Source organism: Strigops habroptila, chromosome 18, assembly GCF_004027225.2.
Source record: "Strigops habroptila isolate Jane chromosome 18, bStrHab1.2.pri, whole genome shotgun sequence".
Taxonomy (NCBI): Eukaryota; Metazoa; Chordata; class Aves; order Psittaciformes; family Psittacidae; genus Strigops; species Strigops habroptila.
This window is the reverse complement of record NC_044294.2, coordinates 5,291,191-5,318,905: the sequence shown is the minus strand read 5'-3', so window position 1 is coordinate 5,318,905 and position 27,715 is coordinate 5,291,191. Positions and strand designations below refer to the sequence as shown.

Genomic DNA, 27,715 nt, shown 5'->3' with positions numbered 1-27,715 from the left:
TTATTCATCAAAGCTTTTTCTATTTTCTCTCTCTCTTTTCCTTTCTGTTTTTTTTTTTTTCATGGACATTAACAATCTGAAGGCATATTTCGAGAGCAGACAGCTTTGGGCGGGTGTTGCTGGCTAAAAGATCTCTTCCTTCCCCAGATACAACCCATTTGTCTGCCTGGCCACCTCCTCCCACCCCGGGATCAGCCACGCTTGGGTACACCAAGATCTCCATGGGATGAAAGTCACCAGGATGAAATATTAGCAGCAGGTCGCAGCATTCCTTCCCTGTGGCCGAACCTGCGCTCCGGGGGCTGAGGAGCTGAGCTGCAATGCCTGGCCGGTGATGCAAGGCTCCATCTTTCCAGCACGGTTTTCCCCGGGGCTCCGAGCTCTCCTGCTGGTGCAGCCCTGGGTGGTTTGGGTGTGGAGCTACACCAGCCTCCCCCCGCTCAGGATCCGGCCCTGGAAGCTGTTGCAGTTACACTTGGAGCAGGGCTTTCTTGGGGGTAAGATCTGAAGCGCGGCTCTAACGCCTCGTGGTGGTGGTTTTGGGTGGAGCTTTGCCCCCAGTCACCCCCCCAACACCCCCAGTAAGGGGTGAGCATGGCACCGAGGGGACAGGCTGGGGTGAGGAGAGACATGGGGGGGACACTCGGAGCCTGGGGAGGTGCAGAGAGGGATGCTGGAGTGGGGCAGCATCCTTCACTCGCTGTCCCTTCACCCTGCACCAAAGACCCTGTTATCCCAGTGCTGACCCCCCCGGTTCGCCCCCCAACACCCCAATAACGGGCTTGTGCTGGGCTTGGATCCCATCTGTGATCCCAAAGGACCCACCTGCACCCCCTCACCCTGGCAGCATGCGGTCCCTCAGGTCTTCACCTTGGTGACAGCCTTGTCCCCTGGGCCACCGCAGCTCTTCACCTCCTCCCCAGCCCCAGGAGATGGGGCTGAGCATCCCTGGGAGACGGGCTGAGCATCCCCAGCACCCCGGGGGTGCAAGAGCCCCCCCAAGGAGGAGGGTTTAGGGGAAGGCCCCCTGGTGCTGGGGTGGTTGTACCCTGATCCCAGCCTTGGGGTGCAGCCCTGGGGAAGGGGCATCTTCCACTCAAGAGCTGAAAGAGGACGGGGAGATTCTGAGGGAAGGTGATGGGAGGGAAGGGGGGGTCTGGTCTGTCCGCAGGCACCCGGCTCCCCACCGGCCACGGCTCCGCGCTCGGGGTCGGTCTCTCCTGACCTCCCGGTGAGCGAGGGATTGCGAGCCAGGGAGGGATGGGATCTGCTCGAGCCTCTGCCAAGAGCTGGCTCCGGATCCGCAGGCAGCTCCGGGCTGCATTTCCCCTCCGGCGCGAAGCGGAGCCGGGGTGTCCGGGGTTCACTCCTCGCTGACACCGAGCCCCGAGACCCTCACCCGCAGCCGCGGGGAGGTGAGCGGGGCCTGGGGATGCGGGGGGCCAGGGGGGCCGGGGCGGAGGGATGCGGGGTGGAGGGATGGATGCGGGATGGAGGAGCGTGGTTGGGAGGGAGGGATGGAGGGATGAAGGCGGGCGGGGGGCGCAGCGGGGGGCTATGGGGCCGGGCTCTGGGGCTCGGGGGGGGGGTCCCCGGCCCCCCCCGGCGGGGCGGTACCGGCTCCTGTAACCCCGCCGCTTGCTCCCAGCTCTATAAAGCCCCGGGGGGGCGGCGGCGCCGCCGCTTCCCCCGCCGAGCCCCGGAGCTGCTCACGCCGCCGAGCCGGGAGCGACCGCGGGGCGCAACAGGGGCCCCCCCGGCCCGGCCACGCGTGAGCGCGGCCCCCGGCGCCGCAGCCCCCCCCGGGGGAGAGCAGAGCCCGGCTGGGGAAGGGGGGGTGGACAGCGGGAGGGGAGGCGGAGGGGTCGCATCCATCGCCCCCCCCCCCGGCGGAAACCGGGAACGCGCCCCCACCCCCCGCCGCCGTCCCCCCTCTCGCCGAGCGCGGCCCGGGGGGGCGGAGGGAGCGCGGAGCCGGTGGAGCGGGAGGGGCGGGCGGCAGGGCCCCCCCGCGCCGGGCGCTGCAGGTACCGGAGTGAGGGACACTCTGCCCGGTGTGGATCGGGGCTCAACCCCCTTTATCCCCCCTCCCCCGGCCCGGCCTCGGCGGCAGCAGCATCAGCATCATCCCCGGGCGGGTCCGCATCCCCCGGGTCAGCCGGTGTGCCCCCCCCCCCGCCCCGAGCCCCCTCCTGCCGCACTTGTTGCTGCCCGGCGGGGCTGGGCTGGCTCCTGGGGTTTAGGGCGGTTTTATTCGGGGTGGGGGGTGGTTTTGGAGGGGGTGGAGGTTGCAGCCTCCCCTTGCTGTCCCCCCCCCAGCAGCCAGCGGTGTCCGGCTCGGCTCCAGCTTGCTCCCCCCTGAGGCCAGAGCCAAGGCTGAGCCCCCCCTTTTCCCCCTTCCCCAGTCCCATCTGTGCCCCCCATCTCCCGCCTCCGCCGACCCCCAGCTCCTCGCCCGGAGGAAGGGTGCGCGTAGCGTGCATCTCCCATCCACCGAAATCTATGATCAGCTCGGTGTGTGTCTCCTCCTACCGTGGACGCAAGTCTGGGAACAAACCACCCTCCAAAACATGCCTGAAGGAAGAGATGGGCAAAGGGGAAGAGTCGGACAAGATCACCATCAATGTAGGGGGCACCCGGCATGAGACCTACAAAAGCACCCTACGGACTTTGCCGGGCACCCGCCTGGCCTGGTTGGCCGACCCCGATGCCCAGAGCAACTTTGACTTTGATGGGAAAAGCAATGAGTTCTTCTTCGACCGTCACCCTGGGATCTTCTCCTACGTGCTCAACTACTACCGCACCGGGAAGCTGCACTGCCCCGCGGACATCTGCGGACCCCTCTTCGAGGAGGAGCTGACCTACTGGGGCATCGATGAGACGGACGTGGAGCCGTGCTGCTGGATGACCTACCGCCAGCACCGCGATGCTGAAGAGGCCCTGGACATCTTCGAGAGTCCTGAGCCTGGTGGAGGGGCTGGTGGAGAGGAGCCTGAAGAGGAAGGGGGTAGGGAGATGGCCCTGCAACGCCTGGGCATGGATGACAGGCCACCAGGCGCGGCGGGGGCTGCCGGAGGGGCTGGCTGCTGTCGGAATTGGCAGCCCAGGATGTGGGCGCTCTTTGAGGATCCCTACTCGTCCAAGGCGGCAAGGGTAAGCTCCTGAAACACAGTGGGAAGGTGGGATGGGATGATACTGGGGTCGTGTCTTCACCTTCCCATCCCCATGGGTGAGATGGACTTTGCTGGTGGGCCTCACCATAGCCATCCCCCTCCTACCATGGGGCACATTGGCTATATCTCATCCTATAGGAAATCTCTTCCATCATCTCCCCATCCCCTCCTAATGCATTGCATCTGGGCTGAAACGGGGGGCAAACCCACCCCCTGCCTCCTTTGTCCACCTCCTGGACACACGGAGAGGAGGGATTGTCAGGGAGAGTCCTTGGCAGGGCTGAGTCCTGCCAGAGTTTCAGGATGCTCCAGGACAGGCAGGATTGCTTGGGTTCCTCTCACTGGGTTGTGTGTAAACCCAGACAGGTATGGAGCTAATGGCCCAGGTATGGATTGGGGGGAAGGGGCTGGTGCCTCCTGGCTCCCAGATCAGGTCCTGAAGCAGATGGAATCCTCATGGTTATCCGCAGGGAACTCGTGGTCCTCTTCTAGAGCCTCAGCAGCCCCAACGGACACCCCGTGCCTCTGCACAAGCACCTCTCCCTGCGCCCCACCAGCACCCTCATCCCTGCACCCTGGTCCCCACCATCACCGCACCGATGCTGCCCACACACAACATACGGTGCCCATCAGCACATGTGAGCACGGGCTCTGAGCCACAGTAACTCACACACACACCCCAACCCTCCTCATCTTCACACATCCCTGAGGACCAGGTACACTGTGTACAGACACACAGGAGCACATACACGCACAAACACCTCACCCATGATCCTCCTTGGCCATGCAGACAGTCCCTAGCCACAGACACTGAGATGCTCAGGATGTATCCCACATAACCAGGCGCATCTTTGGGATCCCAGCCTGGCTCGGGCACTATTCTGTACCTGTGTTTCCTCTCCCAGCTACTCTTAGATCATCCCCAAAGTGCTGCCCACTGACCCACAGACACCCCCCCATCCCCACCTCATTCCATCCCCACTGCATCCCATCGCTGCGTGTGTATCCCACATCACACAGCTTATACATCCACCACACACGCACATACAGGCATTTGGGCTTAAAATGAATTCTGGATGTATTTAGAGGTGTAAAAAAAGCCCTCAATGGTAAGAAATCCTGCAGGCATTTCACACCCACCAGCAGCACACAGGGCAGGGGGTCAGTTTGTCAAGGCAGTGTTTTTGCTGCTAACACAAAAGCAACACACACACGCAGAGGATGCTTGGCCAGCAAGAGCTTAACTTGTTTTAAAAGGGTTACCTGATCCTTTGCCCATCCCTGAGGGCTCATCACCTTGGAGAGATGCTCTGAGTGGTGCAAAGCTCCAAATAAAAAAGGAAAGAACCCCCAAAATAAACCCAAGCACAATAATTGAGCTCAGATTTTTCACACTGTTGTTCGGTTCTGCTTCTCCCGTGTGCTGAGCTGCTCTTGGAGAGGCATTTGCTTTAGGAGGAGTGTGTTGGAGGGAAGAAAGAGGGAACAGGTTGTGACGTGAGCCCTGGGTTGGAGTGGGACCAATCTGCGCTGGGAGCTCCCCATTTCCTTCTTCCTGCTCCCAGGTAAAGGCTCAGCTTAGCCCTGCCATGGGGACAGTCGCCTTCCAGTGCTATCACCCACAGTCTCTTCTGTTCCAATATCCCACTCTCAAATACCAGTATAGTTCTGCAACGGCTTAGGACTGCTTTGGCAAAGGGGAAACTGAGGCATGGAGCAGTGCAACCTGCCCAGTGCACCCAGTTAATGTGGGGAGCTGTTACTGGCTTGGAGTCACCATCCATCACTGGGATGCTCTGGAACCCATGAGCATCTCTGCATGTGCAACGTTCATGGTGCTGCCGTGGTGTCTTGGAGTGGCTGAAGTGGCATTTCTTTAATGCTGCCCCATTTTGGAGTGTCCCCTTTCCTTTTTGGAGCAGAAGGGGTGCTGCTGACCACCACGTTCGGCCTGGGGATGTGCTGGAGCAGCCGGTCTTCCCAAACCTTGGCAGCACTGGGCAGGAGAGTGATCCCAGGTCGTGCGTTTGAACCCTCTCCCTCCATCCTAACAGCAGTGACTAAGAATCTCAAGGGCTGAATTTCTCCAGTCCCTGCTCCTCCTCATCCATGGAGCAGCCCCTTGGGCCCTGACTCAGTCAACTCCCGGCTATTTCCGTCTTTCCCTCCATCCAGCTTTTCTCTCCTGGCACCTCCTGAGCTGGAGCCTGTGGTTAGAAATTCCCCTCCCCAAGATTTTAGCCTCTTTTCCTTGTAGCATCAATCCAGTGGGATCACTGGCTCCTGTGTCTTTTCCAGTCTCAGTGGAAATTTGGTCCCTAAACTCCCAGCTGGAGTTTAAAACTCCTTTTCTCCCCCTGTAAAGCTGCCCTGGTTGTGATTTCACCTCTACTTCCAAGCTCTGCTTATTCGTAGCTCCTCATTATCCCTTTGCAGCCTGACTTGTGGGGTCCTGACCTCACTTCCACTGGGAATTCCAGGCCAGTGACCCCCTGTAGGATCATGTTTATTTTGGAACATCCATCTCAAGCTGTTGAGCACACGTTGAGATCGTGTAGATCACCAGCAGGTTGTGGAGGGCTTGTTTGGTGGGACTTTCAGTGCTGCATTGGTGGCTACTTGAGCTTGGAGCAGAGGCCAAAGCTGAGATGAGCCATCTCTGGTCACAGCTGACACAAAACTGGGGCAGCACTATTGACTCTGCAGGGGGACGATGGTTGGCACCGGCTGTGAACCTGATTCATCTATTTTTAGAGGTTGCTTTTGCTCCTGGGGCTAAATCAGATCTCACCTACACGACTCATGCAGCAGGGCTGCTTCATTCCCGCAGCGTTCCAGGGTCTCACCCTCTTCCTTGGTAATTTCTTTCCTCTTATTTTGCTTTGAGTTGAAGTTGAGTCTTCCAGTTTCCCTGTGATTCCCCTTCAGGGAAAGCCAGGAATGTTACTCAGCCCTCTGCTGAAAAGTGGATTATTTTGGCCATGTGTGGACATGCTTGTGTGGTTAAACTGGTCTTGCTTTGAGATCCCACTTTTTTGTTGGGTTTGCTTCCCAAATTGTGCACAGCTGATCGGTGGGGGCTGCCTTTGGAGCTGCCCCCAATGGAGCCACACCACAGCATATAGTCCAGCGTGGTGTCATCTGAGGGGCATGGAGCATCTCAGACCATACCCAAGCAGGTGTCTACCACTAGGGCCGGAGAATCATCTTCCAGACGTTTCTTCATCAGTTAGAGCCTGGCTTAGACTTTACAACTAACTGACAATCGTAGAATGGTTTGGGCTCAAAAGGACCTTAAAGCTCATCCAGTTCCAACCCCCTGCCACGGGCAGGGACACCTTCCACTAGAGCAGGTTGCTCCAAGCCCCTGTGTCCAACCTGGCCTTGAACACTGCCAGGGATGAGGCAGCCACAGCTTCTCTGGGCACCCTGTGCCAGCGCCTCAGCACCCTCACAGGGAAGAACTTCTGCTTATATCCAACCTGAACTTCCCCTCTTTCAGTTTAAACCCATCACCCCGTGTCCTATCACTACAGTCCCTGATGAAGGTCCCTCTCCAGCATCCTTGTAGCCCCCTGCAGATACTGGAAGCTGCTCTGAGGTCTCCACGCAGCTTCTCTTCTCCAGGCTGAACAGCCCCAATGTTCTCAGCCTGTCTTCATACGGGAGGTGCTTCAGCCCCTGAGCATCCTCGTGGCCTCTGGACTTGCTCCAACAGCTCCATGTCCTTCTTATGTTGGGGACCTCAGAACTGCACACAGTGCTGCAAGTGGGGTTTCCCCAGAGCGCAGTAGAGGGGGAGGATCACCTCCTTCATCCTGCTGCTCCCGCTCTGGGGATGCAGCCCAGGATACGGTTGGTTTCTGGGCTGTGAAAACCTTTGGAGGGCTGAAGGTCTCTGTGCTGCACCCACATGGGTTTGCCCTTGGGGACACCCCTCAAGGATGCTCCCAGCAGGCTCAGGGCTGCTGGCACGTTGCGGCTGGTGGCCAGGGCTGGGTTTTTCTCAAGCGTGACTCAGGCTGTCTCTGCTGCTGATTCACTCCAGCCGAGGACCTGGGCTGTGTCTCGGTGCCGCTGCTTGCAGAACACAGCCTGTCGGGTGGCTCCAACAGCACAAGGTCACATCCTGCTCGGGTGTGTGAGCAGCAAAGGGTGCCATAGCAGGATGTGCTCCTGGGAAGCCAAAACTGCCCTGCTTTTGTGCTGGAGGAAGGTAGAAGAAGAGCTTTTCTTCTCGGAGGCTTATCCTCGGGGGCTTTTGGAAGCAGATGGGTAATGGACTCATCATGAGCTCATCCTGCCAGGGAGGGCTGAGCAGGATTGATGGGGGCATGACAAAGTGGTTTCTTTCTGACACAGCTTGAGGTTTCCATCGTGTGTTGATGGCCCCTCCTTGCTCCTATCTGAGGCAAAGCAGGGAGAAGGTGATGTGGAGGGGTTGGAGGTCTCCATCCAGTGCAACTGGTCTCACTGGTTGGGCAGAGGGGAGAAAGGGGAGCATCTGGGTGACACCAGGTTGAGGCATCAGCAGGATGCTGAGCTCTGCCTGTTCTCTCCTCCTTGTCCTGCCCTCTCAGTGCTGGGAGCATTGGTGGGCACATCGTCTACCACTGACTTTTAGGGAGCAGGGAGGTGACAAAGGGACATCTCTGATACATCCAGACCCCAAACCTCACAGTTGTGAATGGTGTGAACGTCTCATCTGGGGGGCATTGGAATGAATGTGGGGGAAAGATCTTTGACAAAGTCCTCTCAAAGTCCCCTTTTAATGTGGTTCCCAGTGGAGGCTTGCTCCAAACACATGTGCTGCAGGTCTCCCTTCATCCCCATCACTGTCATTCCTGGCACATCTCCAGCCACACCTAGAGCCCAGCACATCTTCCCTTGCACCTATCATAACACTTGGAGAAAGGTGCTGGATTGATGGCCCCAGACACTGAGGTTTGCTGTCAACTCATGGGACAGGCCCAGGGAACCCTCCTCATTCTCCATCCTTGGTCTTGGGGAAACAGGTGGCAGCAGCTTAGCTCTGGGGTGTTTTGAGACAGGCACACTTGTTTTTACTCACTGAGGACTTCTCCCATCCCTATTATTGCTATTCACTAGTAGGGATTAGAAGAGATGGACCAAAGGCAGGTGACACCAGAAGTGTGTCTCAGGCTGCCCCAAAGCTGTCACAATGGTTCATAATTGCTGCTCTCCTTCAAAGAGGAGAGGTTGACCCAAATCAGGTGGGGTTGGCCCAAATCCCCTAACAGCCCATGTGATTTCTACTACTGCAGGTAGTTGCTTTTGCCTCGCTTTTCTTCATCCTGGTCTCCATCACAACCTTCTGCCTGGAGACGCACGAGGCCTTCAACATCGACGTCAACGTGACGGAGACCCTCGTGGTTGGCAACACCACGACCATCCTGCTGACGCATAAAGTGGAGACGGAGCCCATCCTCACCTACATCGAAGGGGTCTGTGTCCTGTGGTTCACCCTCGAGTTCCTGGTTCGCATCATCTGCTGTCCAGATAAGCTTCTCTTTGTTAAAAACCTGCTCAACATCATTGACTTTGTGGCCATCTTGCCCTTCTACCTGGAGGTTGGTCTCAGTGGCCTGTCCTCCAAAGCTGCCCGGGACGTACTGGGCTTCCTACGGGTGGTCCGTTTCGTCCGGATCCTCCGGATCTTCAAGCTGACACGGCACTTTGTGGGTCTGCGGGTGCTGGGCCACACGCTCCGGGCCAGCACCAATGAATTCCTGCTCCTCATCATCTTCCTCGCCTTGGGGGTCTTGATTTTCGCCACTATGATCTACTATGCTGAGCGGATTGGAGCCAAGACGTCCGACCCACGTGGGAGCGACCACACTCACTTTAAGAACATCCCCATTGGGTTCTGGTGGGCTGTGGTGACCATGACCACCCTGGGCTACGGCGACATGTACCCCAAGACCTGGTCGGGCATGGTGGTGGGGGCTCTCTGTGCATTGGCCGGGGTGCTCACCATCGCCATGCCCGTGCCTGTCATTGTCAATAACTTTGGGATGTACTATTCATTGGCCATGGCCAAGCAGAAGCTGCCAAAGAAGAAGAAAAAGCATATACCCCGTCCGGCCCCGCTGGACTCCCCGACCTACTGCAAATCCGAGGAGAACTCCCCCCGGAACAGCACCCAGAGCGACACTTGCCCCTTGGCGGTAGAGGAGGGGGCAACGGAGAGGAAACGGTCAGGTGAGACCCCCAAAGTGGGGCAGAGGGAGGGGGACACCTCCAGGAGGAGCCCCCAAGGCAATGTCTTTGGTTCCCTGTATCCCAGAGTCCCTGGGAGCTGCCCTGCTGCTCCCAGCAGCAGCAAGAGCTGGGGATACAGTCCCCAGCTCTTGGGTTGGTGAGATCTTGGTGCAGAAAGGGCTGGGGCCCTTGGGTGTCCGGATATTGGGTGCCGTGTTGGTGGACCGGGATGCTGCAGATTAAGATCACCATCCAGGCAGGGGGATAAAGGCGAAATCCTGCTTTTCTGATGGCATGGATGAAGTCACCACGGTGTGATTCAAGGTGACCCTACCCAGCCCATCTCTTTCTCACACTGACAGAGGTTATTTGTCCGATTCCCATCTTAGCCTGGTAATGCTTTTGGGGTAGAATTTGTTTTGCTTCCTCCCACCATAAATCAAGACAAGCTTCACAAAAATGGGTAAATCCATGGATATTCCCTGGGACTTGACCCCACCTCCCCATTCATCTTCTAATAGACGCAGCATCCCTGCCTGGCAAGGTCAACACTGCTCCAAATCCCATGCTCAGCAAGGAGCAAAGTCAGCCCCTCTGTGTTTATGGTTTGGCCTCAGGCACTGAGGTGAAGTTCGGGGTTTGGTCAGTCTTTCCTTCAGGTCAGGAGAGTTAATTTGCAGCGAGGAAATAGGAGACACCCCGGTGGGGTTGTGTCCTGCACTGATGTTGCATTCAGCAGCGTCAGTCCTGAGCAGCTGCACATCTGGCCACATGTGTTTAACAGTGATGGTCTTTCATGTGTGAGGACACAAGGAGCTCCAAATGCCCTATAGTAGTTTTCCTTTATAAATCTCCCTTTTCCAATGCCTACACATCCCGTGCCCCAGGAGCCCTGGCAGTGTCCTGCTCTAGAGGAGCAGGTCAACCCCATCCCTTCACCCCACCACTGATCCAGGAGCTCAGGCCAGACCCTCATCTGGCATTGCATCATTTCAGCTAATGAACCACAGAGCCAGATGCCATCAATTAACACTTCAGCACTAACCTGAGCAGCTCTTATCTCAGCTGTGGGAATTTTGGAGAGCTAATTCCCACCAAAGAGGTGGGTGGATCTTAAAGACCATGGGTGTTTCTTCTCTGCTTGGCTTTGCAGGGTATATAACCCTCAGCAGGAGTAAAGCTGCTCTTTGCTGCTTGGGTGAGGATTTAGAGTGGTCCTGCTCCCCTGGTAACTCAAAGTTAGCATGTCCAGGCTGGGATGGGGACCTGGATTTGTGGGTGTTGCTTTGGGCCACCTGCAAAGTTGTCTTCTGCTTCCTTGCATGGTCTAAGCAAACCGTTCCGTCCACCCCAAGCACCTCGTCCTGTGGGTTTGTTGACTGCTGATGGGTCTCTGCCACCTTCTTGCAGACTCTAAGCAGAATGGTGAAGCCAACGTGGTGCTGTCGGATGAGGAGCAGCCGCTGTCACCCACCGATGAGGAGAAGCGGCCCATGCGGCGCTCCAGCACCCGGGATAAGAACAAGAAATCCTCCACATGCTTCCTGCTGGCCACAGGCGACTTCTCCTGTGCGGCGGATGGAGGCATCCAGAAAGGTATGGCTGATATGGGAGGAGTGAGGTGAAGGTCTGTTGCCTTGACCCAAGACAGTGGTTCACGTCCATCCGCCTGCCTGGCTGTTGTTCTCTGCTCCCCAAATCCACTTGTCCTCCTGCCTCTCCATCTGCTTCATCTTTGTTCACCATGTCTCTCTGTGCTAGCTCTATACTTTTGGTTTTTGCTCCCCCAAGTTCTCCTCCCCTGTTGCCACCATTTGGGGTGTGTGACCCCACGCTGGATGCACTACTCTCCGTGGGGACAGCTCTGTCCCTTTGCTCCCCAGTGCTTCAGCTTCTCCTGTCCTTCCAGCTCTTCTTCCTGGGCTTCAATCGCCCATCTCAGGGTGGTGTGAGGGGGACATCTCCCCTGGGGTTGTGGTGAGGTTGTGACTGAAGGTGGTCAAAAGGTTTTCAGCAGGGAAAAGAATCCACAGGCTTTTCCTTTCCTTTTCCCCTCTGATGTCTTCTGGTGGGTTCGAGCGTAGGGAGCTGCGATGTGTCAAGTGCTGCCTTGCCAACAGCACCGGGCTGCCAGCAGGGCTGTCTCCTCTGGGTTTGGAATGTGAGAGTTGAGTGTTGAGGTTTTCAATGGGAAACTGTGGGGGAGATGAGTCAGGAAAACACAAAACTCTTCCTTCCCATGACAAAACAACACTCCTCTTCACCCTGATCCCTTCACACTGTCCTCCAGCCTTCTCTGCTCCACCAGTGAGCGTGTCCTGGGCCTGACTCCAGCCCCTAGGAGGGTAAATCCAGTCCCTACCTTCACTCACAAGATCCAACTGCACCCTCGATTGCTGGGATAATTCTTAAGACATGGCTCAGTTCTTCAGTTCTGGAGTTTTTCTTGTGTGTCCAGGATGGGATGAAGATCTATCTCTACCTGCTTGGTACCATCATCCCAGTATCTCCCAATGAATGGGAGGCATGGGAGCTGGGACCAGGGAGGAGAAAAGATGATGTGCAGCATCTCTGAGCTTAATGCCAAGGCTTCGTTCGTGGTGTTGGTGTTTTGGAGGCCCTCAAGGGTTTGTTGTTGTAGCCTTGCTTGGGATGGTAAAGGAGAGATGGGTTTGGGACACAGGGAGCTGTTTGGGGGCAATCACATTTATTACATTAGTAGAAGCAAATTGGCTGCTTCCTCCTAGGCAATCAAAGATTCCCCTTGGCATTCCTGCTCAGCCTCCTCCTTAGGAAGAGGGAAGAAATGCAAAGCTTTGCTCATCTTTGGGCAGAAGGGTGCTAGACAAATATTGGCTTGAAATGCCTCATGTTTTTCCTGGAAGTGTCTTTTCCTGTGCAGTTTGTTTCTTTTGTTAATGCCTGCTAATGCAAAGGGGTGAGGGGGCTCTGGTCCTGCTCCAGTCTGGAGGGATACTGAACTGGAAGGGATGAAGGAGAAGGATGAAAGCCAGTGCTGATCCTCATCCTTACAAGATGCTCAAGTCAGGCATCACTTCAACTGAAGCATTTGAGCTTGGTCCTGCTGAAGTCAGGACAATTAGAGTAGATCTGAGAGCTGAGGATCCAGTGCTGCTTTTGCTGGGCTCCCAAATCACATTATTTGGTTGTTGGAGACCAGGAGGTGGTTCTCCTTGCATGGTGTCAGCAACAGCTATTCAAAGGGCACTTTGGTGATCTTTCTTGGTTTGTTCTGGTGTCTTTCCTGCAAGTGTCATCATTAAAACCAGATGTTGACATGGGTCACTTATCCCCATCTTGCTGAAATGGTCTTCCACCTGGAGAAAAGTGGATCTGGTGTCCAGAGTGGCTTGAGTGATGCATGAGACGTTTTGGGAAGAGGGAACCTCAATATCTAGGACCAGGGAGGAGAAGAGATGATGTACTGTGTCTGAGCTGCACGCCAAGGTCTGTTGGCTCGTGGTGGTGGTGCTTTGGAGGCCCTCGAAGGTTTGTTGCTGTAGCACTGCTTGGGATGCTTGGGTTGTTGGGGATGGACTGGTGCGATGCTTCCATGGGAGCTCAGGGCTGATGTCTTCCCTGGTGAGATGCTCCAGCACGGTCAGGGTTAGTGGTGACCAGAGGTGATGAGAGTGGCAAAGCAGCCTCCTGTGCCCAGCCGTTGGGAGCTGCGGGAGCGCCTCTTCCCTCATCCTGATTTATCTCCTGCTGAGGCTGTTTGTTCTGGTACTGGGATGTTGGCAGCTCTGCAAATTGAGATGAGCTTGGTTCTGAGCCCGACTTGCTGATGGCCATCTGTCAGATCTTGGGACAGGTACTGATGTCTGTACAAGCTGTGGAAATCAGGAGCTGGAGCTGGTTCAGGAATATGCTGCAGATCTCAGCATCCATCATGGTTCAAGCCCAATTCCAGAGGTTGGTCTCCTTAGAGCAGCTCAAAGAGAAGGGCTACCCCTGCCTACCACCCCTTGGACATGGTCCCTGGAGAAGATAGATCTGGATTGCAGTGGATTGCCACGTGGCATGTGTTTCTTGTCTCTATTGCTGCTTCCTTGCTCCCTTGCTGCTGGGGACATATCCAGACCCTTTATCTCCCTGCAACACTCACGGCCTGCTCAGCAGTTCCCCTAAATGTGTCCTGCTTGGGCCCAGACACGTTGGGATGGGTTTGTCTTGGCACATGAGCCCCTGTCTTCTGCTTGGATGGAGGGATATGGAGGCAGGATGAGTTCAGCATCCCCCATGCCTCTGAGATTGGTTATGACAGTCTAGGGAAAAGATAGTGATTGAAACCAGAGTGGACAAGGGGGAATGGCTTTAACCTGCCAGAGGGGAGATTGAGATGAGCTCTGAGGCAGAAGCTCTTCCCTGTGAGGGTGCTGAGGCGCTGGCACAGGGTGCCCGGAGAAGCTGTGGCTGCCCCATCCCTGGCAGTGTTCAAGGCCAGGTTGGACACAGGGGCTTGGAGCAACCTGCTCTAGTGGAAGGTGTCCATGCCCGTGGCAGGGAGTTGGAACTGGATGAGCTTGAAGGTCCCTTCCAACCCAAACCAGTCTGGGATTGTACGATTTCAACAGGAGCCACAGGCAATGGGGTTACATGGAAGGACGGGGATTTAACGTCCTCCAGGTCAGCTCTTACAGCACCTCCTTTGACTGCACACCAACCTGGCAAAGTGGCAATTTTTGGCTTGGTAGTCAAACCCCAAAGCATCACACAGATGATTTTTAGTCTGTTGCTTGCTATTAGTGAAGGGCTGTGACCAGCATGTGGCTTGAGCAGTGTGGGCTCGAGCGCGGGGATGCTCATGTGAGTGATGCTTGGGTTAGGGAGGGGGGGAATGAAGTGAGGACAAGCCCACGTTTGCACGGGAACACACGTGTGAGTACATGCACACACAGCTCAGCACCAGGCCGTTGTTATCAACAAGCACAGGCGTTCCTGGGCAATGCTCCTGCTTGCGTTACCCCATCCCCATCTGCTGCTGGCTCAAAGCATATGTGAGCATGCACGTGCAAGCATTCGCTGGTGAGGAGCGTGGCATTGCCCCACTGCTCTGCTCAGAAGATGTCTCTATATGGCTCCTTGGCAACAAACCCCTATATAAAGCAATCCCAGTGACCTCAGTTGGCACCTATGTGAGTTACTGGGATACCAGCTCCCTTAAGGAACAGCACCGGTGGCAATTAGCACAGCACAACCCTCTAGTGCTTTGCTTGACTCCATGGTTCCGCCTGGCCCTGAGCTTGGTGGCATTCAGGGATGGAGCCCTGAGCTCCTTCCCAGCTGCTCCCATGAGTGTGGTTTAGGAATAAATTGAAGGAGAAGATGAAGTGTTGGGCTTGGGGTGGGTTTGCCCTCGGAGTCCTGTTGCAGAGGGACCCTGGGGCAATCGAGCATCTTTCTTAAATGCCACCCTGAACTGAGATGCTTGAGACTTAAAGCTGGCAGCAGTACTTTGGCCCTGTTCCTATGCCCATTGCCATCCTTTTCTATGCAGTGATCTGAGCAAGAGGGCAAAGAGCATCCCTATAAAGTGCTCAATCACATCAGTGGGTCCTTGCACTGCCAGCAAGCCCTGTAACATCTCTCTGCCAAACTGATGTTGTTTGGGTGCTGGATCCATCCATAACCCCAAGCTTTCAGGGACCAGTTGCATCTTGGCACGACTGCTTCCCATTGCATGGGCACAGGGTGGCAGGGGAATGCATGAGCTCTTTGAGAAGCCTCTTTGCTCCTGGGAAAAGAGCAAGGTTTGCAGAAAGATGAGCCTGAGAGAGGTTTTCAAGGGTTACTTGAGGAGCAGGAGGTCTATGCATCAACTGCTGTAGGTGGGGAAGCATCCCCTGCTCCCACCGGCTCAGCGCTGCGCTTGCTTCCCTCCTCACTTGCTGTGTGGATTTATGCCAAAAAGGAAATAAGGAAATTGCTCTTCTCTTCTTTGAGGCCTGATTCTGCTCTTGTTTCTGATGCGGGAAGTGGAAAAGCTTTGCTGAAGTCAGCAACAGGTTTAGGCAGGTGGCATTCCGTACCCTGGACCTGGAGGATGCTGCATCTCCTCGGGGGCTGGGTTATCCCTGCCGGCTGCTGCGGTTGGGAAATGATTTGTGAAAAGGTATTAAAAGGGGATAAAAATCAGATTTAAAGAGGCAGTGCTCTGGAGCCTTTTGCAGATGATGCTCATGTCTCAGCATCCTCCTTGGGGGTGATACTGTGAGTGTTAATCCCTGATCCAAGCCTAAAACAGCCTTGGCTGGGCCAGTAACTGCTCTTAGTGCCTTTGCATGGAAGCAGAACCCAAGGACATGCCGTGAAGTCCCCGGGGAGATGCGGAGACAGTTTCCAAGCCTTGGCACTGCTGAAGGGACCATCCATCACCTTGTTTTTCTGCTGTCAGGGAGCCGCCTCCCTTCTTCCCCCCTCCATGTCCACACACACGCTCACTCCGGAGCTCGCTGGTGCTTGCAGGGAAGGCAAGGGCTTGGCTGGATTTCCTCTCATCCCAGTAGGATGCAGCAGGGTGCAGGGTGGTTGGGCTCATCCTGGCTGGGACCATCCTTAGTTTTCCATATCTTGGCAGCAGACCTGTCCCTGCAAGCTGCAGTGATCCAGAGAGCAGCTCTTGGGGCTCATGTTTGAACAGGGCTGCTGCAGAGACCTAAAAAGCCCATTTTCACTGCAAATAGGTAGTTTCTTTCCAGAAAGACAAGTGGCTTTTGACCTGTGAGAGCATTTGTTCTGCCTGTTGCTTTTCAATAAAAGCTGGAGCAATTTCTGGCTCTTTGGGGGGGTGGGAATGGTTCCTGTGCTTAAAGCAATAGAAATATTTGCTCTTTAATGCAGTTTCTCATGGAAAACCATGAGCGCATCTACCTGCTGCTTTCCATACAGAAAGGTGTCAGCAGCAGCTTGCTGCTACAGCTGGCTTAAAAACCAGAGCTGGGGGAATAGCTCCTCCCAAATCCCATGTTTGAGTTCTGCTGCTTTTCCCCATTTGCTTCAGCCCACAAAATCCCCAGACTCATTCCTCATTCAGAGCAATTTGGGAAACCAAACCCAACACTCCCCAGGAGCGATTTGGTTTCCCAGCATCAGCGACTCTGGAGTCCTGGATTTGGCTGGTGCTGCTTGGGGAGCCCAGGGCAAGGGAGGGGAAGGTCTGAATGATCCCCAGAAGCTTGGTTGCCCTCAACAAACCCCTTCTTGATTGTGCTTTAGGGGGTTGAATTGGGGTGTGGGGCTGGGCGATGCTCACCCTGGTGCTCTTTGCTTTCCAAGCCGTAGGAAGGAGGCTGCTCGGCTCTAACCTGTCCCGTTTTCTTCACCAAGGCTATGGAAAATCCCGGAGCCTAAGCAGCATAGATGGCGTGGCAGGATCCACGGTGGGCTTGCCTCCCCTCACGTCCCACTGCAGCTCTCCCTGTCCTCTGCGGCGTCCCTGCTCTCCCGTCCCCTCCATCCTCTAAAGCGCCACCCGGATCCCGCTTTGTTGTGCTGTGTCGCTCTGTCCCCCCCCCTTCCCCAGTGACACTGGGTCTCCGTGGCGCTGCCCGTGCCCACAGGAGACCGAGCTGGGACATCTCCAGCCCTGAGAAGCGGGTTCTGATCCGATCCAGCCCAGCGCTGTTGCCGTGCTCCCCCTGCCTGGTTTGCAGGACGTGTAATGTCTCCGTTGAACTTGTCTCCTCTCCATGTGTTTTGGACAATCCCTGGAGTAGGTGGTGTTTTCCTTTCTTCTCCCCCCCCTCTTGAAACCTTATTCATCCTAAATAAACTGGGCCAAGCCGTGCGATTCCCTGTGGTGTCGAGCCCTCCTTCCCGTGGGCTGTTTGCACTTGGGTTAAAGGGTGGTAGAGATGCAGGGAGGACACGTTGACTCATGCAATTATAGATCATTGTGCTGGAAATGGCTGAGTTCGTATCGTTTTAGGTCACTTTTCCTTTTGGTTTTTAAAAGCAGCTTCAGGTTTCTGGGAGCAACAGATGAATAAACCTTGATTCCCTGCCCAGCAGCCATTCCCCTCTTGTTTTGTGCCTTTTTCTGCCTAAATCACACTTGCAGCTTCCCTTCTTGTGTCTGCTTCTCTGTCCAACCTCAGGGATGATTGTGGGGCTGAATGTGGCTTTGGCATCCATGAAAACCAACCCATGGAGGCTCTAGGGCCCTGGGCTGGGTGTGGGGAGAACAAGGAAGTTGGGATAAAGGTTTGGCAAATAGATGTATGGATGCTTCCATGAAGAGCTGGGAGGTGGTGGGAAGAGGAATACAGGTCCCCAGGAGTGGTTGGGGAAGTGCTACTCCTGTTGAATAGTGGGGAAATGAGACACTTGGAAGAAAATGATGCCTAAATGGATGGGGGGTTTCTCAAAAGAATCCTCTTTTGAGATGGATGCAGGGTGATAGGGAGAGCATCCCCATAGGGATGGGAGCTGGGTTTGACCCGGGTCCTCCCCCTCCTTGGGAGGATGTGGTTGGAGTGCTCAGTTCCCTGTTGTACTACTGGTTTTTGTTCACGTATGTCAGGTTTTGGGATGATTTTGAAAGATATTTCTGAACTGGAGCAAAACCTGCAGTCCCCTGAGTTCTGGCTCATTTCATAGAATGCCAGGCTGGTTTGGGTTGGAAAGGACCTTAAGATGATCCAGTTCCAACCCCCTGCCACGGGCAGGGACACCTTCCACTAGAGCAGGTTGCTCCAAGCCCCTGTGTCCAACCTGGCCTTGAACACTGCCAGGGATGGGGCAGCCACAGCTTCTCTGGGCACCCTGTGCCAGCGCCTCAGCACCCTCACAGGGAAGAGCTTCTGCCTCAGAGCTCATCTCAGTCTCCCCTCTGGCAGGTTAAAGCCATTCCCCTTGGCCTGTCCCTACAGGCCCTTGTCCAAAGCCCCTCTCCAGGTTTCCTGGAGCCCCTTTAGGCACTGGAGCTGCTCTAAGGTCTCCCCTTCAGGAGCCTTCTCTTCTCCAGGCTGCCCCAGCCCAGCTCTCTCAGCCTGGCTCCAGAGCAGAGCTGCTCCAGCCCTCGCAGCAGCTCCAGGGCCTCCTCTGGGCTCACTCCAACAGCTTCAAGTCCCTCTGGTGTTGCTGCCCCAGAGCTGGATCAGGACTGCAGGGGGGGCTCCCCAGAGTTCAGCAGAGGAGCAGGATCCCCTCCCTGACCGGCTGCTCATGCTCTGGGGGTGCAGCCCAGCACACTGTTGGCAATACAGTTTCTAGCTCCATGATCCTGGCTCTGCCTCCCTGCAGGCATCTGGGTCTTTGGTGGCTGAAAGGAGCTGGTTTGGTGGGTGCAGGCCTGCTCTTGACTGTCATCCTCCTGCTTTCTTGGCCTCTTTCCTTACCCCAGCTCAGTGGGGCTGGAGCCTGAGGACTTTCAGTCAGAGGGTGGGGAGCAAAGCTTAGCTTTGCCTGTGTTTAAGAATAACAAAAACCCCAAGAGCTTTTTGGAGCTCTCGCCTTTCCCCTCTATCGTGGCCAATCCAGAGGTGGTCCTCAGGGGATGCTGCAGCGTGAGGATCCCCTTGGTGGATGACTGGTCCCTCCACCTTGAAGGAGCTGAGCTGGATTTTGGCAGATCCCACAGCTGGGACCCTCCTGCTCCTTCGCAGGCTCCCTGTGCCTCAGTTTCCTTCCATTTAGACAAGGGTTAACACTGAGAGCCTCCTGCAGTAAAACTCCTTGCTGCCACAGTGCCAGAGATGCTACACAAGGAGGAAGAGTTAAGTGCCTCGTCTGGCTTGGTTTATTTCCTCCCTACTGAGTTGAAGGAGCTGCCAGGAGGAGCCAGCCACCACATCTCCAAAACACCCCCCTCCAAGCCCTACACGGGGCCAACAACAAGCACTTGCCTTTTATTTTGCTTTGTTTCCTTCCTTCCTGCCTTCCCCTGCCTCAGCCATGTGAGCAGAGCAGCCAGAGGTGAAAGGAAGCAGAAAAGAGGCAAAAAGACTTGGTGCCATGATCTGGATTATGGGGGTTGATGGCAGGAGCTGAGCACCACATAGAGCCGGTGCTGGAGCTGGAATTTGTTTGGATTCAGGGAGTAATTAGGATGAGCATCCATCCTCTGCCCAGGGTGTTCTGTGGTGGTTTCTGACCCCCGTGCCATGATATTGATTCACCCTTTGCCAGCAGCACCCGGGTTTATGATGTGTGTTGGTATAGCTGCATCCCTTGGATTTCTGTAATGAAAGGGTATTCCCACATCCAACAGTCAGGTAACTCTCCGGGTTCATGAATCACCCCAAAACCCCATGAGCTGGGTGAAGGGTTGTGAGTACGGTAGCACCGTACTGGTGCTTGTCTGGCACAACCCGCCCTTTGGAGCTGCTTCTCTCACAGCAGGAGGAGCTGGAATATCCCCAGCCCGTGCAAGCGGGAAGGTCACCCTCATAGCTTCCAGTGGTCTCTAAATCATAAATCATTTAACCAAGGTCATGCACTGACTTTGGGGATGAGCCAGGCATGAAAACCCAGCACTGCTGCCCTGTCTCTTGCAGAAGCAGCACACCAAGAACCTCAGACTTTGGGGCTGGAGTCTCTTGAAAGCAAAGGATTAACCCTGGAGCAGATGCAGCCACAGATTCCAAGAGATCCCATCTTCCCATTTCCCCCCCACAGGCCTCCCATAGCAGCTTATCCAAACACTGGAGCTGGTTGCTCCATGTGGTAAAACCTTTGCTGGACCCCCCAAAACCCCTCATTCCCCATCAGAGCAACGAGGCTTGAGTGTGAGAGCTGATATGGAGCCGGTAGGATGCAATTTTTAGCAATGTCGTTATGCAACTCGGGAGAAGGGATGACTAATGTGCAAAAAGCTCCTCTAAACCAACCCAGCCCCGAATGGGAGACGGAGGGATTTCAGTGGGAGGCACCAAACTGTTGAGAAACCCATCGCATCTTGTCCCTCTTCCTCCCCGCCGCCTTCTGAGCAAGTGATTTGGGGGATGCAGGAGGGGGAAAACAGCATGTTGTTATTTTTAGGTGGGGTCTGGGTTGGTTTTGGGGGCGACTTGGCAGCAGTTAATCCCCTCTTGGATAACATTCTACGAGGAGCCGTAGCGGAACAGAAGACCAGACCACTAAATATCTCTGGAGCTCAGGGTTTTATCTCAAACAGCGGCCAAAATTGGCTGCCTGGAGAAAAGGATAAGAATAGAGCAAGAATATACGATACTTCCCCCGAATATCCTCCCAGCCACTTATCTATGTTTAGGGATCTGGCGAGGAGCGCACGTTCCAGCTAAGGGGAAAAGCAGGGAGAGAAAGGAAGGGTGCTTGATTTATGCCCAAGTCCTAAAATGGCATTTTAAAAAACCTCTAAAAATCAACCGGTGTGCAGTGACTGTCGGGGCAGTGAGCTCGCCAGCCTGGAAAAGAGGGTTTCCCATGGGGTGGAGGGAGCATGTTGGGTCTGAGCTGCTGTTTTGTTCCCAGTGGGATGCTGTGATTGAGTAGGAACATGCAGATAAAGCATTGTGAATACCATTAGGCCAGGTTGGATGGGGCTTGGAGCAACCTGCTCTAGTGGAAGGTGTCCCTGCCCATGGCAGGGGGTTGGAACTGGATGAGCTTTAAGGTCCTTTCCAACTCAAACCAGTCCGATTCTGCTATATACATGCCCCTTGCCTATGCATAGTGTGATGCTCAGCAGCGTGGTACCGGAAGGAACTTTAGTGCCCTGTAGTCCTCTCCCCATCGTGGCTGCAGATGCACGTGATGCTCAACAGCAGGAATGGGATCAGAGATGCTGCATTGGGATGTTGTTGGTGTTGCTGCCCTGACGTTGAGTCCTTGCATCTGTCTGTGTGTCTGTCTGCTGAGCCCAGCAGGACTCTGGGACAAGGATCAAGCCCCTCTAACAACCCACCCCAGTGCACCAGAGCAGCCTCATCCTTTGGATTTGGGGCGATTTGGGGACAATTTCCCCTCCGGCAGCAGCTTTTCGCTTCTCTCTTCCTCCTGGAAGGCTCAGAGGCCAAGTGCTGTGTGGAGACTGTGCTGCCACCCCGGGTTACATGCAAATATTAATTGTTATTGGTGCAACAACTACTCTGTTTCTCGGGAGATGCCTGAAAGAGCTGAGAAAATAGAAAGGCCTGTCAGGCAGCAGGGCAGGAGGTGAAGATGTCAAGAGAGTAATTGTTCTACCCAGAAGCAGCCTGTTTCTGGCTTCCCCAGCACTGCCAGGAAAAATCCTCAGTGCTTATTTGATGACAATAAAACCGAATGCAAAATAAATAGCAACCCCATCCCTTGCCCGTGCTGATGAGGAACAGGGAGAGCAGAGGCAGATGCAAAATAAGATGCAGTTGAGCTTATAAATAGGTGCCTCCCAGCTCCCAGTCTCTTACTTAACCTGAAGCAGACGCAGAAACGGATACCAAGAGATCCCATCCTCCCCTTTCCCCCCACAGGGCTCCCAAAACAGCTCATCCAAACATGGGAGCTGGTTGCCTGGTGTGGAAAACCATAAAGGCTGGGTTGGAAGGGGCTTTGTGCCCCAGCCTGCACTGGAGATGGGATTTTTATGCTTTTCCCCCATGGAAAGGTATATAGAGGCTTGGAAAATGTTCTGCTGGCTGCTGGGGAGCGGATCACACTCTTCCTCTCATGTGGGACAGGCTGGGGCAGGGAATATGTCCTGGTGGCCATGGAAAATGTAATCCTTTGGCTTCGGAGAGTGGGAAGAGAATCAGCCTGATGGCAGCACCGCGCCGGCACGAGGCTGGGGACCAGCTCTTGGCTTGTGCAGAGGATGCCCAAGGTGAGGGGTGGCTTTGTAGATGTGCAGCCCACCAGGGTAGCATCTCTGGTCCTCACAGCACCATGGATGCAGATGGCCACTGGCTTTTGTTCCATCATCACGACATCCTCCATTGTTACGGGGTCCATGGAGATGGGCATTGTGAGAGATGCAGATGGGGGCTGGAAGATGCAGTGGGATGTTCTGCCCCATGGGGCACTGCTGGCTCTTCAAACCCCTCCTGTGTCAGTGGTGGAAGGAAAAGGACCTGAAAAGTGGAGAGGTGACCATGGGGGCTGCGAGGAGCCATCCCTTGCAGGAGTGTTTTGGCTTTTGGTGATTCCTCTATCAGCAGGTCCTGAGCCTCTTGTCTGCAAACAATGTGGGGGGAAAGAAAAAGAAGGAAAAAACAGAAGCAAGTGCATTGGCAGACCAAGTGAAGTTAGTGTAGGACCTACCCAAACATTGTGCTGGAGCAGCTGGAGGCTGGCAGCCTGTGAATGCAGCACTTAAGGGTGTTTGGGGAGGTGCTTGTCAGGGGAAAGTGGGACTGTGTGAAACCCAGCGGTGTGTGTCTGCACCCCAGAGCGTGAGCAGCAGGTCAGGGAGGGGATCCTGCCCTTCTGCTGTGCTCTGGGGAGACCCCCCCTGCAGTCCTGATCCAGCTCTGGGGCAACAGCACAAGAGGGACGTGGAGCTGCTGGAGCGAGGCCAGAGGAGGCCCCGGAGCTGCTGTGAGGGCTGGAGCAGCTCTGCTCTGGAGCCAGGCTGAGAGAGCTGGGCTGGGGCAGCCTGGAGAAGAGAAGGCTCCTGAAGGGGAGACCTTAGAGCAGCTCCAGTGCCTAAAGGGGCTCCAGGAAACCTGGAGAGGGGCTTTGGACAAGGGGCTGTGGGGACAGGACAAGGGGAATGGCTTTAACCTGAGGATGGTGCCATACGCTGCAGAGGGGCTGCGAGGATGAGAGAGGCTGGAACTGGCTGGTGGAGCTGGGAACAATAAGCTGAAACAGGAGGGCGGTTTTCTCGTGGTGGCTTTGTCCGGGGGACAGTGATTTAACAACAGGGAGAAAAGAATCTCTCAGCTGTTGTTATTTATTTTTAGTGGTGCTAATTTTCTCCGGGGCTGGGAAGCTGCTTTCCAAGGCAGGTCCCTGGGGGTTGAGGGCAGCAGGGCTCGAGCTCGCACACAAAGTGGCTTTGAATGGGGAGGAGATGGGAGTTAAAAGCTGAGTCGTGTCCCTGGTAGATCAATCGACCTGATGGGGAATGTTTCAAGCAGGCCACAAGCTCTGCCAAGAGCTTTTAGCTGCTCGCAGAAGTGATTGAACCAGGAGTGGGGAGGTTTTGCAGCAGCCGCTTCATGCTGGTCCTTAAATTGCTGCTGGGGGATGGTGATGGGTCTCCCAAAGCAGTCCTTTTGGCAGCTCTGGATGTGGGGACCTCTCCTGCAAGCCCTGGGATTGAGGGACTTTAATCCCAAGGGGGTTTTCCCGGATACGTGGCTTTGCAAAGCCTCTGCATCTGGATGCTGCTCATCCAAGCTGTGCAGTGATGCTCAATAGACGATGAGACCTTTCTTTTGAGGAAAATGAGGTGCTTTTGGAGCTATATTTGGTGTTCAGGGGGGAAAGTTGGGTCAAAGCCCTGCTCAGGAGCTGGCAGGGGGATTTTGCAGCCAAATCCCTGGGTAGAAAGGGCAGCTCCGCGCCTTATCGGGTGGATCAGACACTGTCTCCCTGTCTGATGGCCCCTCGCCTGGAACCTGGGTCCTGGCACACGGGGAGAGGCAGTGTTGTGACTCAGAGCTCCAATCAGTGGTAATTAATTCAATGATAACGAATGAGAGAGAGAGAGAGAGAGACAAGGAAAAACACTGTGGGATATTAATGCACCAGGCTTGGCTTTGGGACATCTGGCTTGGGAAGTTTTGGTCAAGAGCAGCTTTCTGCAGGAGAGAGCTGCAGCAGGGACGACTTCGTTCCTCTGCTCGTGATTTTTACCCCCAAAATCACCCTGACTCCACGTTGTTTCCCAAGTTGCCATCTCTGGGTCCTTTCTGAGGCTTTGTAAAATATTTTTCCTGATTTACTGATGGAATAGCAGCATTTTATCCCTCTGGAGAAGACCATTTCACTTTGTAGCTACTCTGGTTTCTTCACCCTGCAACGTTTGGTCCCCTGGAAGCTCATTCTTGCTCTCCCTCTCCTCTTTCTCCACATCGACTGATGAAAGCAGTGTCTAATGTGTTTAATACTTGTGTCTTTAATTGCAGATACCTGCCAAGACGTCCTCTCTTCCAGTTACCCCCAGGGTGAGGTGGTCACCTTCTCCTGAGCTCTGGCTGGATGCAGGCAGCGCCTCGGTGAGGGATGCCGTCCCTGAGGGATGCTCTCCCCAAGGGATGCTTTCTCCGAGGCAGACGGACGCACACCCTGGGGGATGCTGTCCCCAGGGTGGTGGGATGCTGTCCGTGAGGCTGAGGGATGCTTTCCCCAAGGGACGCATACCCCAAGGCCAAGGGATGCACTTCCCAAGGCTCTGGGATGCTCTCTCTGAGGCCAAGTGTTGCTCTTCCTAAGGCTGAGCGATGCATTCCCCCAGGGATGCTCTCCCTAAAGCACAGGGATGCTCTCCTGGCGGCCAAGGGATGCATTCCCCAAGGGTGATGCTCTCCCCAGCGCTGAGGGATGCTCTCCCCAAAGGAGATGCTCTCCTCAAGGCCAAGGGATGCATTCCCTGAGGGTGATGCTCTCCTCAGTGCTGAGGGATGCATTCCCCAAGGGAGATGCTCTCCCCAAGGCCAAGGGATGCATTCCCCAAGGGAGATGCTCTCCCCAAGGCTGAGGGATGCATTCCACAAGGAAGATGCTCTCCCCAAGGTTGAGGGATGCATTCCACAAGGAAGATGCTCTCCCCAAGGCTGAGGGATGCATTCCACAAGGAAGATGCTCTCCCCAAGGCTGAGGGATGCATTCCACAAGGAAGATGCTCTCCCCAAGACTGAGGGATGCATTCGCCAAGGGAGATGCTGTCCCTGAGGCCAAGGGATGCTCTCCCCAAGGCCGGAACACGCATGCCCCCAGGAATGCTCTCCCAGAGGAGCTTTCCTTGCCCACCACAGCAGCCCAAAGCTCCAGCCACCAGCTCTGTGGCCGGGGCAGGGGGTTGGCAGCCGGGTCCCCCCCAAGAGGTGCTGCACAGCCACGGGGCCAGGTCGGGGTGCTGGGGGTGGCCCTGCTCCCCTGCCTGCTGCCAGCCCTGCCACATACATGCTGCCCATGTCCCCAGTGCACCTCGGGCTGCCCCCTGCCCCTCGCCCATTGCTTTTGGATGCACCTCACTTCTCCGGCTCCGGAGCCTCATCGGGACATCACCATACACACTCTGACCTCTCCATTGTCACACAGCTGCTGGGGACCCTTCTCTGGGGTTTCAAAGGCTCCATTCGAGGTGCCATGAGTGGGTGGCTGCCCCATCACCCCCCTCCCATGGGTGCTCAGCCCAGGGTGCAGACCCCAGAGGACGGGGGGGGATGAGCGGGTCGGTTGGGGTGCAGGGATGGGGATGGGAAGCGATCGGTGGCTGAGGTGGGGTGAACCCGGCTGGCCTGGAAGGGTCAGTGTCTTTCTAATGCTGTTACATATCTCTGTGATCAAGGCAATACTACTCCCGTTTCTGTCTGTCCTGTTCGCATGCCTCTACCTGTCCAACCGTACTAGAGTTCGAATAAAGACATCCGTGAGCTGAGTCAGCTCCTGTACCCCTCCTGCCGATGTGTTTCCTCACCGCCAGCATCCTTTGTGCCTACAAAGCCCTGTCCCAACCCTGGGATGTCCCTGGCAGTGGGAATGGTGATTTCAGCAGCGGCGTTGCCTAGATGTTGTGGCCAAGCTCCTCACTTTATCGCACATCTTGGAGTAGAGCCCACTGGAAAGCCCACAGCAGACTGGTTTCACCATCCACAAGATATTCATTTGTTGAAGAAGAGGCTCTGCAGAGCTGACAAATGCATTGGCTCTGCCTGCTCGGGCTATCAAAGATGAAATAATCAGCATTATGGCTGCAGTTGTGCCATCCTTAGGGTTCAGAGTGAACAGCGCATTGAGGTGAATGGGCTGGTCCTCGCTGGGCTGGCTGGGTCTAGCTGCAAGGCCAAGCAGTCGGCATTAAGCTGACCCATGGGTTAATGTTTCACCCCAGTCTGGAGCTGGGATGCTCCTGGTGTCACCTTTTGACCAGCTCTGAGAGGCACAGCATGAGCCCCAGAGAGCCAAAGAGACCTGGAACAACTCCAACACTCCAAACCACTGCTGCAGTGAGTTGGAGGGATGCCAGCTGACACATCCAGGATGGGGAATTTGGAGCTCAACCTGTTGACAACCCACCCCAAGGGCATGAGGTCTTTTATTTGAGACCGGGAGAGGTTGGGATGGTTAAAACCAGTGGAGGGAACTGAAAAGCTGCCAGGGAACTGCAAAGAAAGCAGTCACAAATGTGAGCAATCAGTGGCTGGAGGCCAAAGAGCAATTAAAGCAGGAGCCTTCCTCCGAGGCTGGGAGTGAGATGCTCTGCTTCCTGCTGCGGCTGCAGAGAGCCCTCGTGAGAGCCCCATGGTACTTCTCCGACATGGCTGTGGTCACGGATGGATCCTTGGGTCCTGGCTGACCAGGGATGCTGGGTCAAGTGATGCTGAACACCTGCATCCCGCCAGGGTCAGGCTCATGCAGCATTTGGGGACTGTGGGTGCTTGGAGCATCTCAGGGGTGCTCAGGACCTGCCAGGCTGTGTGAGAGGGACCTCAAGGGGACCTGGACAGTCTAACTCTTTGGGAGGTGTGTTTTAAGGACAAGGTGGATGGTACAAAGCTGGATGGAGGTGTCTGCTTTAGCAGGACAAGGTCCCTTCTCCATCCTGGACAAAGCCTCTTCCCATCACCGTTCTGTACCACAGCTGTTCCCCACTGATCCCTGGACCAAAAATGATCAGGAGGAAGAAACTGATGGCTCAGGGACCCCAGGGATCGCCCAGCTTTCCATGGTGCCCTTCTCCTCCCCCCTCTTTGCCTGTTGGCTTGGTGGGGGAGTTAATGCCTTAACACCCAACCCTGGGGCAATAGGATGAGAATATTACAGCCACAGCCTAGATCTGGGGCAGGAGGGGGAGTGTGAAGTGCTGCCAAACCTTTCTGAAGCTGCCTGAAGGTGGATGTGAGCCATCAGCCAGGTAAGGTCCTTCACCCCACAACGCTGAGGTGGTGTTTGGGTGCAGAAGGGGGGTGAAGCCCCCATCCCAACCCCCCTCAGATGGTGCAGGGCTTCCTTAGCTCTTGCTCTGGATGCTCCATCACTGGGCTGGGGCTGTGCACTGGGCAAGGCCAAGGGCACTCCAACTTCCCGATGGACCATGGAGACACAGGGAGGTTGTGGTGGGTGAGGGGATGGAGATGGGAGACGGGGAAAAATCCCCTTGGGGGAGCACCAGGACCGGGCACGAAAGAGCATGGAGGGAGCAGAAAGCCCAAAGGGGAGCAGAAAGGTCAGTTTGTTGATGCTTT

The 27,715-nt window shown here is 55.5% G+C and overlaps 1 protein-coding gene across 2 annotated transcripts; it reads left to right on the top strand.

Annotated features, from left to right (window-relative positions):
* Nucleotides 1–757: 757 nt before the first annotated feature.
* KCNC4 (potassium voltage-gated channel subfamily C member 4) lies at nt 758–25,928 on the top strand. Of its 2 annotated transcripts, XM_030473190.1 has the most exons (5): nt 758–1,415; nt 2,406–3,153; nt 8,459–9,395; nt 10,806–10,991; nt 24,434–25,928. In XM_030473190.1, the coding sequence occupies exons 2-5, from the start codon at nt 2,503–2,505 to the stop codon at nt 24,493–24,495; spliced, it is 1,836 nt and encodes a 611-aa protein (XP_030329050.1). In that variant the 5' UTR covers nt 758–1,415; nt 2,406–2,502; the 3' UTR covers nt 24,496–25,928. The 2 variants fall into 2 exon arrangements, with proteins under 2 accessions (XP_030329050.1, XP_030329052.1); XM_030473192.1 differs by lacking the exons at nt 758–1,415; nt 24,434–25,928 and adding an exon at nt 16,746–17,187 and having other exon boundaries at nt 2,407–3,153.
* The last annotated feature ends 1,787 nt before the right edge of the window (nt 25,929–27,715 follow it).